The 18,558-nt window shown below is 34.3% G+C and overlaps 1 protein-coding gene and 1 long non-coding RNA gene across 2 annotated transcripts in view; one reads left to right on the top strand and one right to left on the bottom strand.

Annotated features, from left to right (window-relative positions):
• Nucleotides 1-18,558, top strand: part of LOC105670496 (uncharacterized) — a 170,866-nt gene that overhangs the window by 32,694 nt on the left and 119,614 nt on the right. The gene's annotated exons all lie outside the window — the stretch shown is intronic.
• The window catches only part of LOC105670491 (calcium/calmodulin-dependent protein kinase kinase 1), a 65,036-nt gene that overhangs the window by 43,615 nt on the left and 2,863 nt on the right, over nucleotides 1-18,558 (bottom strand). Inside the window, exons 2-3 of the mRNA XM_012364035.2 lie at nucleotides 10,357-10,822; nucleotides 613-679 (exon numbers count right to left, since the gene is read on the bottom strand). Of these exons, the coding sequence (XP_012219458.2) occupies nucleotides 613-679; nucleotides 10,357-10,423 (134 nt within the window). The 5' untranslated portion in view covers nucleotides 10,424-10,822. The remainder of the gene's footprint in view (nucleotides 1-612; nucleotides 680-10,356; nucleotides 10,823-18,558) is intronic.

The following is an 18,558-nucleotide window of genomic DNA, read 5'->3' as shown; positions in this document are numbered from 1 at the left end:
TGTGCTTCATCCATCATATGCTTGTGTCTATAAACGTATGCTTGCTTAAATACATCTGCATTTATATCGCGCATTTGCCGAAGCGAATGTATTGTCATGCTGCGTATTACATTGCTGTGAAGGCAGCTTTTTTTGTTAGCTGTTGAGAAGCGACTTGATTAACGGCAAACGTTGCATACAGTATCGTGCATATAAATAGTGATATTATGGCCGCTCTAAATTATAAAAATAGACATGACGCAAGTGAGTTTTTATGCTGTCACGATGACGACTAAATGATACAATTAAGTCATTTTATTGCAATTCCTTTATACTGATTAAATTTTCAAAGTAGTTAAACATAATTTTTTTTAATTATTTCTAGAAAGATTAAGTAATGGTAATTAAAAGTTTTAAAATTATTTTGGAAATTATAAATTATAGATTTCTTCAAAATTATATTGAGGAGCATTCTGAAAAAGGTAGAAAATAGGTGGAAAAAAACTAATTTTAAGTTTTAAGTGCAAAATGTTACTTGATGTTATTAATTACTTGCTAAATTGGAAACTTCTTTCAAAACTTGTTCAGTCTTTATGACTTAAATGTATCCAATTAAGAAATGAAGTTACTTACCTTGGAATTTCGCCGATTCGCGGTGGTCGATATTTTCGCGCCGCGACGTCACCCCATACGTTGCAAGCTGGAAAATTGAAAAAAATATTTGGGTGAAAGCAATGTAATAGCAGGGTAAACATGCGCGAAATATCAAACAATAATTTTAAGGAATGGACTTATCAAACATTATACGTTTAATGTTATTCATAAATAACAAAGAGATAATTGAATTTACGTGAGATTCGTAAAAGTTAATTAGCAATTAAAGTAAATTCCTTTTAGTGAAAATGCCGTGAAAATGTTCCAAATATTGCATCTTTTTTAAAACAAATTGCATTGCCGAAATAAATCGCTCTACAGCTTCAAACAAACTGTAATTTGACATTTTTTATTTAAACAATTTTTTTTGTTATACAATAAATTGCAGAATCTGTCTGTCCAAAATAGTGAATCCTGCGCGAGAAATAGAACATTCGTTATCGAGACAATTCGCGAGGAATTTGCATGGATGAGGAAAGCTTCGGTCTTCCGGCCGGTTTCCTCGCGCGAATGCGCGCCTTTTCTCCATCCGCAACAATGAAATTATGCGAATCAATTCCGTGAGCTCGTACGCCGGATAACTTCCCGCGTCTCCCCTCTTTAATCTAACTCATCTTCCGGGCATCGAGCACAATTGCGTTTCATTTTATACGTCGCTTCCTCATTTCCATACGTATCGTGATAGTTTTCGATAATTTGAACGAGAATAAAGTAGAGTAGAAGTGTAACTCAATTTCTATAAGACTGCATAAGATTGCTTTTAAGTAGAGCTACACTTTTACCAAGCCTTTAAAGGATGATTCTCTTTGTCAAATAAAAAAGCTTAAGTTTCCCGTTTATTTTTCTCGAAAAATTTATTTTTTACGGCTTAAATATACGTCATTCTTAACATGCCAGTTATATAAAGCTTACGTCTTGACAATCTATAATATAGAACGGATAATGCCGGTGAAATTGAGTTTATCGTCGATTGCTGAGCTTATCATGTCATATGTCCGGTTTACGGTTTCATCTCAATGATACGGAGATCGTTGGCTCGATTATTGAGTGTGTGCTTTTGCGAGATTGTAATGCCGCGGGATGAGTAATGCACATCCATGAAATGCACATAACATGATGGGGATTTATTTGCTTGATCTATCAGCAAATGTATCGGCTAAGTGAGTTAAGAGAATAAGTGATAGTTGTAAAAAGGATCAAATTGATTAGCAGTATAAAAGGAAACATTATTTTTTTCTGTTTGCATATGTGTGGGATTGATGAAATTTATTGTAACAAATTTTTTTCAGGCGAAATTTTTTTGAAGGCTTTCGTATTTTTCTCTGAATTTATTTTTTGGTGAATATTAGTAGTAAATTTATTACTATTGTCAATAACAGATATATTGCTGTTATTTAAATATTATTTGTGTTATTTATAAAATATAAATAGAAAGTTTGTAGGTCACAAATTTTTTTAAATGGCTCACGAAATAAAAAATGTTGTCGTTGGTAAAGTTTTTCTCGAACAGATAAGTAGGTGTGAAAGAATCGGAGAAAAAGCAAAGTGAGTTTAATCGATGTCCTAAGAATACCGTGGTGTAGCGGATATTAAAGGTTCATCCTGATACACGAACGATATTTGCTAATTATAAAGTCCTCTTTTATAGAGTCGTGACGTAATATCGATTATGTAGACGTAATTGAGTATGCAACCCACCGATTTAATCTTGTGGTGTCGCCGTTTCTCGTTTAAATACGTAGATGCCATTTTATTAAAATATTGGAATTACTTTCTTATTTACATAATTCATTATTTTTTAACGTAACGTGTTTTTTTAATTTGTATCGAAAAACATCCTGCATTTATTTCCAATTGCACAAGTGTTTGCACAAGAATTTATCTTCAAAAATTGCATCGTTAAATTGATTCACATGAGAGAGAGAGAGAGAGAGAGAGAGAGAGGGAGAGAGAGAGAGAGAGAGAGAGAGAGAGAGAGAGAGAGAGAGGGAAAGAATATATATTAAATAAATATTTAATCAAAATTAGAGAGAATAAATATACGCATATATTTGCAATACTCAATGATTAATGAGAGGATGTTGACGTCAAATTTACTGTGAATATCCTTTTTATTATTTTGTAGAAATAATTTATAACACGTAGTGATGGCATAAAGCAAGAATGCGCGATTATGTTTAAACTTGATAAAACTGAGGAAGTAAATTTGAAATTTATAACTGGAGGAAACTGTAAGTTTTATGCTCGTTTTACGCTACATACGCCACTATAAAATTTCCTCTCGAGATCGCCGAAGTAAATAAATAAACCTGACATGTTTTAGGATTAATTTAGGGAAAGGCGATTTAAGGTGACACCTTGAAGGACATCTTATGCTTGCACTATGCAGCTATAAGTTTATTTTGTATTCAAGCTTGTCCTGAATATGTCAAGCATGCCGTAGGGCGTGAATATGAATAACGATAATTTATTTATCGAGAGCGTAAAGATAATAAATAATTTATCCTTAGAAAATAATAAATAATTCATTCAGAAATGACAGAACAATAGCTATTTAAATTCGCGCGGATATTGATTAAAGCGCTTTAATTGTAGAAATAATAATTATGCTTTGCTAATTATATTTTACAAATAGGAACAAACTGTGGCGTACAAAGTGTAGAAAAAAAATCGTAAACAAAATGAAAAGCTCTTTCAGAGATTTCTCTTTTCATAAAATGCGGAAATAACGTTATTGTCACGAAGTACTAGTGCTTTAGTCTCACACTGCGACGGATTCTTGCGAGAATAAAAAATAGATTTTTATTCGACCTTTTAAATCAGTATCTATATTTTTTCTTGTTGCTGTTTTGACGAAGTATTTATTATGCTCCTCGCGTAGCGTCATTTTGATAGCGTTTGTGGCAAGTAGTTATTTTCCACAGCTCACGTTATCTAAAGCTCGTGTCATGTGCGCGCATTTTACAGTTCTAATTAAATATTATTAATAATCTGTGAATATTCTAAATAAGATTTCAATTACATTGCCGTGAAGTGGAGTACGATGTAGCGAAAGTAAATCAGATTAAATTAAATCCTAAAATTCCTTGGTCAAGAGATTCGCGAAAGAGAGAAAAGGAGAGAATAGGAGGGCGGAGGTCGGCGTATCACGACTCTTAATCAAGTTTGCGCTGATTAATGGTCTCGCTGTCGATTGCAAACGAAGCTGTGCTTCTCTCTCCGTTTCTCCCTCCCTTTCATTCTCTCCCTCCCCCTCTCTTCAAATCCAATGACAAACACATACAATGACGTCGATGATGATTTGATATTGCCATCTTCTCTGTGTAGAACGATTTTACTCGAACGTGCAGCGAGTTAAAATAGACGACATTGAATGCACTACTAGTTTGACGCATTATCGCTACACACAGATGTTACAGAAATGTAAAATGATACAGCTAATTATTTCTATCGCATCAAATATTCATGAATAAATAAACAATCGATTTTAATTAATTTCATTTTTTTATCGTCGATTTTTTCAGCACATTCAGAAACATTTTTTTGTTATATGGAGAATGCTAAAATCCTTTTGATAAAATAGATTATAAACTGTGTATTTTTGCGTTAACTTCATGTAAATTAAATATAATTTACATTTTTGAGATTGTGATGTAATACTCGTGTCAATTCCATTACTCTCGAAAGAAGCTAAGTTCCGTTTCTTTGTACGGAATTTGCAACATCTTTCTCGAAAGTCGCTGGATTTGAAGTGAGAGAGTTCGAAACTCCGCTGCACTAATAAAACATTCACTGTGTAATACTTCGTCTGACAGCATCTAGAATATACACTTTAATAGTTTTATCTCTGAGTTGACTTATAAAAGTTAGGCGGACCTTATAGGAATATACACAGGAAGATTTAATCTTACCGCAAGTACGCGGTAGCCGAGACCGAAGAGCATTCTAGTTTGCTCTTTTTTCTTCCGCATCACTCAGGAATTTCATTAAGTGCTCTCGAAGTCGGACAGATTTGAAATACTCTCAAAACATAAAAAAAGAATGGCTTTTGCTAATGTTTTATGATTTTTAAAAAGATGATTTCGAGAAGGAATTCTGTGTGATTTCAGAATTACAAATTGTCAATATGTACACAAACTGTGCTGTAGAAGAAAAGCAATCGATTTTTCAATTTCCGGGCAATTTACCAAAGAACAATTTTGAATCAAGAAACTATTTGAAACTGCTCATACCCTTTTGATACAGTAGATCTATGTAATTAGAAACTAGGTATGACTCTGCGATATTTAAGATCAATTTCTCAACTTGGCAACTATTGCAATACAAGTATACTTTTTTAAGTTTTACAATTAGCTAACAAATATACTTGTTTAGATTTTTATTACATAATTATAGCTTCTTACAAAAGAAAGTAATTTTGCGCGGCTATTTGATTGGAATTTTTATAAGAATATTTTTATCATCAGAATCTCAATACAAAAAGTGGCGATTGATAAGGAAAACATACGTACTTTCGTCATAAATTTTATCAATGAGTGCACGCGATCGAGAGAACCGCATGCCACGCGCTGATCGTCCGCATTTGCATTTCTAGTTAAAAACTGGCAGTTCGCCGTCCGATACTCTCGCTCGCGCTCTCCTACTTTTTCTTGAGACGAAGTCTCAAGGTCTCATTACACTTAGGAAGATCTCTGAGGACGATGCAATTGCGGCGCATAAAATGCAATCCCGTGAAACGTCTAACGTAAACGCCAAACACATTGCACTTTCGTCCAACCTTTGTCGTTTTTTTCGCCATTGCAGCTTGCATCACTGTTTTCTGAGTGTCATTCTTTCGCGTTGTAATTAAAAAAATTTTTTTTTTACAAATAAAATCGCAACGATGTGATTGATATATGTGTAAGAAGAGTCGTCAAGTATACATTTTCTTTGGAGAGTCGCTTTGAATTCTCACTTGATACCATTTACAATGTTAATATTGCATAATGAAGAACTTTTCTCCCAGATAAATTTCATTATCTTTTATTTGTGGGAGAATTTTATTATTATCTTTTTCTATATCTTTTCGATAAAAATTAATTTTTTTGTAAAAGAAAATAATATTTTTTGCATTGCAAAATTGAGAAATTGTTCGTTGATGTTATTGATAATTATTATTGAAAGCGTACATTTTAATACATCTGTCTGTAGTGATATTTATAATTCGAGTCATAGGAAAAACAAAACCCGCAAGACTAAGTGGATTGACATTTTCGCGGTTAATTAACTTCACCGCAATACTGACCGGCGAATTATTTCTCGGACGTAATAGGTAAACACATAAACAAGACGCAAATAGTACGCCAATTTGTCGATCCTTTCGCTTTAGTGCCCGCTTTGCCTTTATTTCATCATCGTTCCAATGCATCACTTGCCGCAGTCCGCTCGCTTTCATCCGTCTAGATTGCTCTCTCTCCGCCCGACCCTTATCGATCCTCTCACGGCTCGATTTCACGCCAAGCGCCGAATGAAAAGGCGGATCTAAGTCGATTAAACTCGTCCCGTCTATCGTGGCCGCCTTCTTTTTATTTTCGTGCTACATACGTTGTCATTTTGCACAGTTGAAATCCTCACGCCATGAGATTCGTTCACTTAATGTCAATTGTCTATTTTATTGCGCTTTCTCTGGTTTTTTGTTTTTTTTTTGGGGGGGATTTTAAATTTACATTTTGTATCTATAATACGCTTATCTTGCGGATTAAGCAGCATCTTAAACTTTGAATATACTTATGCTACTTGTTTCATTATTTGAAAATCAAAATTAATTGTAAAAATAATTGCTCGCACTCTCCCCGCGCATTCTAACCATTATTAGTTTATTGCTGATAAAAAGGTCTTGTCTTTATTTATGATGATAATAGTTGAAATTGACTCTCACTATCTAGATCGAGCGGAGAAAGCACAATTCTTGCTGAGACTCGGCGATTATGGTGGCGACGACGACGCTTCGTTCCCTCGACTCTCTCGATCAATATCGGGTGTTACCGGAACAGTTTTACTGGCGCGCCAAGCAGTTAACGGCAATTGATTATAACCAGAAAGAAGGATATGGCCGAGATAATACGAACGCGCGGTCGGTGGTCGTCGGTCACTTGACAATAACAATTAACTCCTCGTGCATCTACAAATTAAATGCCGGATACTTGAATGCAAAATTCACGTCGTCATCTCCTCCCGTTTTTGCATTCTAATCCAGACTTCCTCACTTAACTACTTCCTTCTTTCTCCTCGTTCGTTAAAATTTTCAACCATTTTGCAGATCTTTTTGCGCGAGGTAAGCTGCTTTTTTTTATTATACAACAAACATGTAGATTTTGCTCTTATGTTTTAAAATTATTATTCGTTAAATTTCTCTCGGTTCGCATTGTTATTATTGAAATTTCATAGCTATTTAACTAACTTTATTATTATTAATAACATTTATAAAGGAAAGCTGTGTCAGTAGAACATTGACTTTGAGAATAATATAAAAAATATTAAAATTACAAAATCAAGTACTGCTAGATTCTGCGGGATTAAAAAATGCAGTAGATTCCTATACTTTAAAGTATATATACTTCGTTGTTTTACTCATTTATAATTAATTTATTTTAATACATTATTTATCTAATTAATTATTAGAGTGTAAGAAAAGCTGAAGATAAAGGCAGTGTGACAATGGCTGCAAAGAGAACGTTAGAGATTACTAAAAGCAAGGGAAAATGAAAGGATTCGCTTACCGTACGGCTTGAATGAAAGCAGATAGTTAGAAACAAAAGCCTTCTTTTTGAGCTGAATATTTAGATAACCGTGCACTAATAGCATTAAAAATTTTACGATCGAGCCTTTTGTCTTTTTATAATACTACATACTTATAAAAATTTATAAATTCTGCAATATATCTTGTTTTTTTTTTTTTTTTTTTTTAAATTGTGAAAATACATTTATCTTCTTTTTACACAGTATTTTTAACCATCAAAAGTATTATATTATGTAAAACAAATTTGGTTTAAAAAACCTAAATTTTAATTTATGTAAAATGTCATCTGCAAAAAGAAATTTCCACAACGGTGATACGATGCATTATGACGTTTCGTTGTTTTTTTTTTTTTTTTTTGGGCGAATAAAAATAAAATGCATAGATATTTACATTCATCCGATTTTGTAGGAAAATTAATTATCTCAGTGGCCAATAATCTGGAAGTAATACTTTCATTATCTTGTATCGATATATCGATATAAAATGAGAGCCGTCAAACCTTCATCTTCATGTTAGCAATTAATTACCATCTAATTATCAATCAATATACACAATAATGAAGTCTCTCAACACGTGGCAGCAACTATCGGAAACAAGTATTTTGAATATGAAAGTTGTTAACCGAATAAAACGCCCATCAATTCATGACATTTTAAGAGCGTTGTGTAATGTTTTGAATAAAGAATTAAAGAAAATAAAATCATAGGAGTATAATACGTGTATTTTAAAAATCTTGCAAACCTTTGAAACTTTTTTGCTTTTTATTTGTGATATTATAATTGGTAAATTGTATAATAGTTATTATATATATTATAATTATATAAACTAATATCACAAATGCAAGATATGATACAATGTTATACAATGCTATAATATGACGTCATGAAATATCGCGAGAATATTATTTCTCGTTTGTTCTCTGTGCATCGCGCCATTCAAGTAATTAAATTTAATGTTGTCTAATTCGTAATAATTCGACTATTATATTGTCTTTGATTTATCGGCGTTGCAGCAAACTTCGCTAACGAATAGACATTGCTTTCGTGTCGCATCGATGAAACGAAATTACTTGAGTCCTACCGGCTAGCAATTAATTATCGCCCGGCCACGTAGTAACGAAATTTCGCGACTCCCGACGGACGAGAGCAACGGGCCAGTGGAATTAAAATTACTGTAAAGTGATGCGGTTAGTCTTGACCTAACCGAGTTATTCAAATTCCTGGAAGAACATAGTTATTCTTGTCTGACATTTTTGCAATATCTCGAATACAGCGGAAAATACGCAGCTATACAGAGCACAGTAATTATGTTCTCCAGAGAACGCCTACATGTAATTTTCAAGTCAGTAGTTAAATGGCATTTTTTATTTATTTTTGGTAACTTGTAAAATTTATTTGAAGTTTAAAAATATCTGATACACGAATGACGAGACAACATTCCATCTTTCAACTTTTACTCAAAATATATTGAAATATCTCGACACAAGGATTTCAATATTTTTATCAGTTATACCAATATTGTCATTCGCAAAATACGATATATTTCATAAATACAGACTGTTGAAAAAAATAAAGATTTGTGCAATTGTAATTTCTTTAATGCGTACAATGTAACAAAGCTGATGAATTCATAGAAAATGCAAGCTGCGATATGAAGGAGAAATTTACTGAACATGAAATTACTGACGTAAACTCACCGTCAGCCGCCCACAGCCATTTTATAGCCGTTCCAACAAAAAAAGTAAACTTTCGTAATTAATAGTAGAGAGATTCCTGATCGTGGCGACGAAGTTTCAGTATCGGTCGAAATTAATGTTGTTCTCATGGCATTCAAGATTGAACGCAAGTCGTTTTATGCAATAATTATTAAAATGCTCTACATCTTCAATTTAATTTTTCTGATTTTACTCGAGATAGCTTGAAATTAGTATTTTTTTTAAATTTAAATCTAATTCGCACCTCGAAGTTCAATGCGACGCATTTAATATTTACGTGTGCTAGAAAGGTTATTGGAAAAATGGTATAGAAAGGTTTATTGGAAAAATCGTGGCAGCGTAAAAAGTACCGCAAAATTATCCGATGCTACATAACTAACGACCTTTTAATGTACGCTATAGCACGATAATGAAGTTGAAACTCGTGGAAAGCGTAAGCCATAAGTTTGCGGATATAAAATGCGTATGCTGCGTGCGAATTTCCATCACCCATTTTTAATATCATGCATTATAGCAAATTAATGTTGATGCCATCACTACGGGTTTTTGTGTTTATCACTAGCTGTCCTCTGCATCGACGTGTCTAACAAATCTTGTCTACTTTGGCTTTGGATCAAGGTTTGGGAAAGTACGGTTGATGCTCCGTCGAAGAGTTAAAGCACGCTTCGACGAACATCACGCCGTCTTGGCAAATCACAAAAAGGAATACGAGCCTCAGATAGGAGAGTGACAGGTTAACAAGTCTATACTTTTATTCTTCACTCCTTTCTCTTCTTTTTTTTCTTTTTTGAAGACATATTCCTTAGCCACTTTCAAGGTTGACTCAACATTGATCTTTAACGATGTTTAAGTATGAGAGTTTATAACACGCGACGCGAGTTATTCGAGAACGAGGTTTATTTTTAGAATGTTCATTTACATACGAGAAATCGAGTCAATCTTGTTTTTTTTTTCTGATTAATTATAGTATTCGTCGAAAATTATAGAAGCTCTGTTGCCTTCGTGAAAATTATAGTTAGCAGAAAAGTTCTTAATCTGTTCCCTTAATCTGACATTACACGCAGTGAGGTAGAGATAACTAGTCATCGTATCACACGAAGAAAAATGCCAAGCTAACGCATGCTATTTTGACAGTGTACGACACTTCGTTAGACACGCCGATGAAGCGATCAGTATCAGATGTTACTAATCTTGTAATTATTCTTTTATCATCAAGCCAGAGCTCACTTACCTTCCATGGTCATGTTATCTCCTAGCTTCATCTCGATAGTTCTCTCTTCTGCACGTTGTTCCCTCATGCGTCGCTCGTCAAATGCTCATTAACAGGATTAGTTGACACTGGTTGCTCAAGTTTTATTCTTTTTCGCCTCGTCAGGCGAAAAGATTTCTTTGCACTTAATCTCGATCTGATGACTTAATTATCTTACTGGCCGACCCGCAAACACTCGTGGATATATCACGAACACACGCGCGATCTCGACACGGATCATAATTAATGTCTCTTTCTCAAACTAATAAATCGAACGATCCTTCTCAGAGATTCCGCCGTCGATCGATTCTTGCTTCAAATTCTCGACTCTCCGAGAGCGAAGAAAATCATCGCTCGGCGAAATTAGCTTTTTTAACTCTTTGTGCCGAGTACGTTCTGAAACTTTAGGATGTGTGCGCGGTAGTCTTTGGAAGGAAACGGCTCGTTTCTGAAAAAAACAAATTAGATGCGTGTTAAAGTTGCGATAAATGTTGATTTTTAACGGGAATTAACGGGATTTGAAACGCGGAAAACAAAACAGATTATTTAAGCGTTGTTAAATATATCATAAAATGCATATGCAAAACAAAGTATGCTAATTGAACGGTTTGTAATTATATTTACATAATGTAATTCATAGCAAACTGTTATGCACTGTGCATGTATATACGATTGTGAACGTCATCGCGTTATATCCTCAGAACATTTCCACAATTTCCAACAATTCCAATTTTCAAATTCAAGCACTAATTTGCTGCGAATTGATAGGATTTGATAAAGAGGATAGCGGATTCAATGCGGTAATTCGGAGAGTTTCCGTATACATATTTCAGCGAAATGTCACCAGCTTCAGAAGAGCTGGAGAGCTACATGTCTGCATGACCTTTCGCGAAGGATAAAGAGTTGATTATGGCGGATAATATCATCCCAAGTGTTTTCAAAAGGAAATGGTCCACGTGCCAGCAAAATAAAAACGTTGTTGCGTGTTTGCGTCTGATATATCGGTCGTACGTAGGGCAGGGAAGTTCTCTTAATACGAGAAGTCAGCTATTTTTCTGCTTTTTCCACGCCGGCATAATGCGGCAATAGAACGGATGTTGCCGCGTTCTGCAAGCTCCGTGAATTTTCAATGAAAAAGGCGAGGCTGCGTTTGCCGCTTCGCGAAAATTACGACGTTATTCGTAATTATTTCTCATTTTCTTTAATTAAACGTTAATTGCACATTGATTCTTTATTAAACGAGATCTGTATAGAAAAGGCAAAAAATTACGATTTAATCATTTTCACTCTTCCATTCGGATTGACAGATTAATTTTCTGATCTTTATCCCGCGTTCCGATATTTTAATTGAGATAAGATTTGCGGCACAGCTGTTGTATGTGTATGCTGCCAGCAGCACGATTGTCAGGTCAAATCGACTATTTCGTCCACATGTATTGCGTAACGTATCGGGGCACCTGAGGGTCGGTATCTCTACGCGTTACACGATCCTCTCGAATACAGTGAGAAGCACAACACGACGCAATTGTATTCCGGCAATTCCAGAGCGCTCCTGCTCCGGTTTAGCTGGATGCGCAATCCTATATCATACCATGTTCGTAACGCGAGATTGCGATACTCCTGCCTCGCTTGATTATTATCTCTGAATTAATATTTACTGACGCCAACAGCACATGTGCAAAAATCGCAATTATTGCAAGTTATTAATTGAATAATAACGTATCGGATATATCACTCATTCAATACAATATCGTAAATAATGTAATGCGTTATTAGCAAAGAGGTTAATTACATTCCATCTGCATCGAACCGCGATCTCAATAGATTTTGTTTAAACGTTAATTAAATTTTTACATAAGATGAACAATAGCAGCGTACATGATTATCAATTAATGTTACAATTGTAATCAGATAAACGTGTTTATAATAATTAATGTACCGCGACCACCGCAATTGTACATATAATATAATACATTGATAAAATGTGTCATAGACATAACTTAGTTATTTTGCAAAAGACGTAGCAAGATATAAATTAGCTAAATGTTGAATAATGAAACTATGAAGGGCTAACTGCGTATTTAGGGCTGGACTACAACTATGTGGGCGTTTAATTTTGCGCTTGTTACGTTTACCTAGTGTATTAGAGTATAGTTGTGCAGCGTTCAACCACCACAAGCCGCATGATTCTGTGGCTTGAAGCAGAGCGAAATACCTGACGTAATGACGGACTTAATGAGCATAATTCGTACATTTACCCTTAAGCCACAGTCATGTTAACTTTTCTAAGTCTACATTTTCACGCAGTTGTTAATTTCTTCATTTTGACTTCAAAGAAAAGTTGGCTACTTTAATATTATATTAAATAACGTTTCGAGGACGTTTAATGCCTATGATATTTATGATATTTACTCTTCTACCTTCAACCAAGAAATAATATTGACTTTTAATTAGCATTTAATGTAGATTAAATAAACATAATATGTGTACTACTAATTTATATTTCAGCAATATCTCTGTTCTTCTATTTGCATTGTGACGTTTATACTGTAATAGTACTTTTTGTGGAGCACGAGATGAAAATGATACAGTTGATCTAAATTTTCCGTTTAAATTTAATAAGAATTCTTTTCTTCGCATTCCCATTAGACAAGTTATTTTTCCCTGGAAAATATTGGACAGGCAAACAGTACTACCTTGTTCTCTGAACCGTACTCGAAGGATGGCAGTTGCTCTAACTCGCAGAGACGAAAGAGTATTCTCGTTTCGCTTATTACTGCTACAAGAAACATACAATATAAAGACAACTTTGCGAGGGAACACTAGGGAACACTATTATAGAAAAGTTAAACTACAAACATTGTCGTAGTCATGTGTAGTTACTGTAGAGCTTTTTTTAATTAAAAATTGATTAAAAAATGTTCATCTAATAATTTTTTGCGATGTTACTGCAAAGCTGAAGCCATAAATACTGAGCAAATATTTTTCAAACTTAGAAATTTGCTATGAAAAGTAATGAACATTAAATGGGTAAGATTGCCAGGAAATAATAGCAAATTTGCAACAGATGTTTTTAAAAAATTAAGAAACCTTTGCAAGAACGTAAGACAATATTGGAAGTTTTTTTGTTCCATCGAAATATAGGCAAATAGAGGAATTTCTAATTTTATCATTGCTTGTGCAATGATTTCCTCGGGCATCGTGTTCAAAGACCAAACTCGTTCACCGTTTTCGCCTATTCTCGACGTTGCTTTGATGTACCGACGGTAAACTACGACTTCGTAAATAGCTGATGCAGCATTTGGCGTGACACAGCAAAACAGTTTCCACATTTAGTGTTTTAGTCGCGAATTACACTGTGATGTTATCTGTGATTACTTCGCGAAAAGAGTATTTATTTAATCAGTCTGACATTTTATCTTTCGCAGAACTGTAATTAATTATAACTATGCATAGATGACGGGAAATGGGATAATTAATTTAAGTAAGATTGAACATCTTGCAACATAGTTCTAACTCTGCATCGCGGGCAAAAATAGACATAAATCGAAGAGTAGCAATAGTAGCAATTTGAAAAAAAAAATCGATTCAAGTATTTCAGTCTTAGCACTTTTAAAGGAAAATTAAAGGAAATGTGGAATTATAAATTAGAAAGAAATCTTTTCAAAGATAAAAGTAAACAAATATATAATCAACATATTTCATACTTTCCAGATGTCTTTTTTTCAATATATATCTGAATATTGAACCTTGTAGGTTTTCATTATCAAGGAAATTGGATAGGCTTATGTGTACGCGTGTACGGACACTTCCCCATTTCAATAAATTATGCTGAAATATCCAAACCTGTCGGAATTGTGGATCCATCCGTCACGCATGTATTGCGGCTGTCGAACAAATTCGCGTATTAGATTATGCAGGATTTACTGGAACGCGCATAGGAAACTTTATCAACCGTTGCGCGCTCACGTTACGTATCGGAACGGGTAATATCCGCGTATATCCACATAGTTTGTCACGGTCGCCATATTGTATCAGAGCAATGTATGGAACAATGATATCTGGTGATGGAAACAGGTATAGAGAGATGGCCAAAGTTAGTAATACGTATTTAAATGAGGAACTCGCTTACGTCACGGCGGCATGCGGCGTTGTAGTTCGATCGCGCGCACGCTATCGTGTGTTTAAATTAGAGAAAGAGCCGAGTTTAAAGAGATAGCTGTACACCCATTTCCGGAGCGGATGTATTTGACCGAGTTGTAAGGTTACATATATTATATATATATATATGCGCGTTTGTGTCTCATATAGAGTCATTACGCGCTCGGCTTTGATATAAACGACGTAGTTTCTGTAAATATGTATTTGCATCCTCGAATAATTTTCATCGTCCAGAATTCCAAGTAAAGCTGCAATCGCTGTGTTTAATTATATTACATCGATATTTTGATGCTGATTAGATATTTTTCGAAGAGATATTTATGTATATATTTCACTTATAGACTTCATAAATATGTATCAATTATTTGTTATTCAATTTTATAGTAAATTGGATTAGACATATAGTTAAAAAAAATTTATAGCATTTTAATTGATTTATTAATTAACGATTATTTATCAAGCAAATTTTTAGCAACACAATACAATTATGATTATTTGCTTCTGATAAGAAAGTTTCGTCTGAAATTGCTTATAAATACGCTTATAAATATCTAATTGTCAACAGAGATAAAACAGTAAAATGAATAAATTAGCTTTGACAAAATAATAAGGTAAAAGAATGAGCGTGAATGAGAGTAAAACAAAAGGCAGTGCACAGAAAAGAAGGTTCACATGAAGCCCGATGTGGACACGTGGATAAAGGAGTGGACACGTGGAAACCAGAGTCTAAGTTTACACACATACAACGCACGGCTGTGCTGTCCCAGCCGGCTGTGCTCTCGCGTCTGGCTCTATCGATTTAGGACGACTCTACGTAACCGCCACAACCAGTCGGCTCGTATATACACGATCTCTTCCGCCCACCCTCTATTAAGTAGTCGCTAAAACTCTTAGGACTCTTAGGACTCGTAATCGTCGAAATTCCGTTTCTCTGAACTTTGCGGTTGCGCCATCTTTGCTGTTGCTTCGCTTTACGCTTTTGTTTGTGATTCAAATTTATGTGCAGTTGGAACTAAAACGAGTTATATCAACAAGAGAATTTTGCTCCAAGTTATATTTGAGGATTAATCAATAAGAATGCATGGAATATGCATTGAGACGAATTGAATAATAATACGTATCTTGATGATACCGGTTGTTCGTCTCGTGTACAGTAATGAGTTGTAATGAGATCCAATCGTCTGCAGCTCTATGCACGGTTAATTCTTATTGCAACTCATTACGAAGTTGCACGTGCTATTCTGTGCGAAGGGTCGACCTCGACTCAGCGTGATGAAACGCTCGCCAAGGAAGATGGCACGAAAGTACGCGAAACTGTCCTTGACGAAACCGCGCCTATCGATTTTCCCGAGCATCTTATTTAGTTGAAAAGCACATGCACATTCTTAAAGATTCGGAAATCCACTTTTCCCGTGACGACGTCGGTTGTTGAACTTAAAACTTCTTTCGCAGCAGTGTGACGCACATTATGCGCAGCTGGTGTCATTAATGTAAGCCTGAGTAATAAAGGGTATTGAGGATAAAAATATTATAATGGCAAGGCCATGTTATTTTATGAAATTTTAAGGTTATATTCAAAACGCTCTTAAATCAAAACGGAATTTTTATTGCAAATTTATTTAATAAATTGTTAGAACTCTTGATTGTAAATTTATATTTAACAAATTAAATTATAAATTAATAATTTTATAAATTATTGAAAAATAGTTTTTTGCAATTTTACATTATGACATTATTTCCTCAGTGATATTTTTGTTGGACAATTTTCATAGATTATCAAGTTAAGACGTTAGTTACCGAAAGTGGTTATTGAGAAGTTAGACGTTTATCACGAATATATAATCATCTCCGACTTCTGATTGTGCGTTGCGAAACTCAGCCTCGAACTTGCCCGGGCTTGTCACGTCAGCGGGAAGGAATTATGCAGGCATCTGTAATATATATAATCCTCGTCGTCTCGGATAATAACGAAATAACGAACACGAGAGACCGAAGAGTAAAGAGATGCGACGCCCACGCGAGCGGTATCGTGCTGGCAAAGTTGACGAGGTGTAATTGACTGATTCAGGAGTAATTGGGCGCACCTATGCCTGAAGATCCGCACAATCCGAAACCGTGCGGGATTACGCCACTTCTCCAGTTCGCAATTTGTCGACACTGCATAATAACGTTGCGTAACGCGCCTACAATGTTCGTCGAGCGATTGTATCTTTGGATATATGGTTGAGAAGAATGGATGCCTGAGAGGCGGCGACGTGAGCCTAATTGCGCGGTTAAGCGAAGTGATTACGGCGGCGAAACGACTACGATGAATTTATTATGGCAAATTCGGGAAGGATGGTGAGAGCAAACATATGTGGCCTACTTTAATTTGAGAATGAAAAGGTTATAAACCTTCCACAAGTTTAAGAAATTATTTTGACAAGGTTATTGTTTCGCTAATAGTTCTATCCTTTTATTATTAATTAATGGAATAAACGTCAATGACGCACACCTCGTTTAGCGATCGAACGTTACACTTTAATTATTAATGAATTACGTCACGTAAGGTTGTTGCTGCGATAGATATCGAACAGAGAGAAGTCCGTTTAGTAGCGAAACAATTATACGTTTAATAATTCGCATTGTAGGAAGTCAAAAACCCTCGTGGGAAAAAAGACGCAAAAAAGAAGGAAGCACCAACATCGTCTCAGTTCAAGGCCAATCTTGCTTGGTCAACGAAGTTAAAATATATACATCCCGGAAGATCAAATAATTAGGGACAATAGCTAATCGGATGTGGGCAGTCAAGTGTTTTGTTTGAGATAGAGTTTGTTGAATTGAGAGCAATGGAGGAATTCTTTTTTTTACGCCGTTTACATCACTTTCACAATTACAAACCGCGAGGAAAAATTTTCAGTGTTAAAATTATCAATTTTGTCATCTTATATTGCTACTTATTATATTTGTATGGGAATTTTTTTCATATAGCAGTAATAATGTGTATTAATGACTTACACAAAAAAGCATTAATAATTTGCGAATAAAAATTGATGGTATAACGCGATTCATACAATGAATTGAAGATAACGCTAAGAAAATATATAATGATATCGCTAATGGTGCTATTTTCCATAATAGAATATCTAGAATATCTAGGAAATTTACATACCATTTTGCGTCTGTTAAGATAAATTTTATTTGCAATTTAACGTAATTTGGTTTCCCTTTTTTATCTCGAATATTTCGAACGTCTGTTTTCCTCGGGAATTTTCTTCTTAATCAGACATTGGATTTAAGTTTTCTAACGAGATAAATGTCGCTAAACGTGTATACGCAGATATTTTAATAAATAATCAGTGAAGACACGACGCTAGATAGTCCGTGTTCCAACTACCTTTTAAATTTATATTTAGCTTTTAAAAAATTGTTACTGTTTGCGCGCTTATGAATTTAATGTGGTCGTGCTTCTTTCATGTTAATTAATAGATAATACGCGCAGGATAGTTTGTTGCAAAATTAAAAGTTTATCATAATTTTGTGGTAATTAAAATTGTTTTAATAAAAAAATATACGTTCCGCAAACGTAGTTTTTCATTATTCTTTGATATAGAGGCAATTTTTTTTAGCAAAAATATTTAGCAAAAATAATGAAGAATATCATTTATCGTATTTTTACTTTAACGATATTTGTACGATACGCTCAAAGATACATTCATACATTCTTGTTTCACATATTCTCGCAACATGCGGACAATATGTCACGAATGCAAATGTTATATTCAAGAAACGTCGCACAAAATGATATTCACTCTTATTCAACTCATTTTATATATTTATTCTGTTAGCAAATTATTTCCATGTTTTTTTGCATGTAATAAAAGTTATTTTCAATGTATAAATTTGCATTTTTTAACAATTGCATTTGTACGCGAAGTTTTAATATTTTTCATGGAAAAAATTGTAATATATGGGATATATATGCTCTTGCTACTAAATAATAAACATTAAATTAATCAAAATAGCGATTTTCTCAATAATTCA

This window comes from Linepithema humile, chromosome 2, assembly GCF_040581485.1.
Source record: "Linepithema humile isolate Giens D197 chromosome 2, Lhum_UNIL_v1.0, whole genome shotgun sequence".
Taxonomy (NCBI): Eukaryota; Metazoa; Arthropoda; class Insecta; order Hymenoptera; family Formicidae; genus Linepithema; species Linepithema humile.
This window is presented reverse-complemented; position numbering and strand designations above follow the sequence as displayed.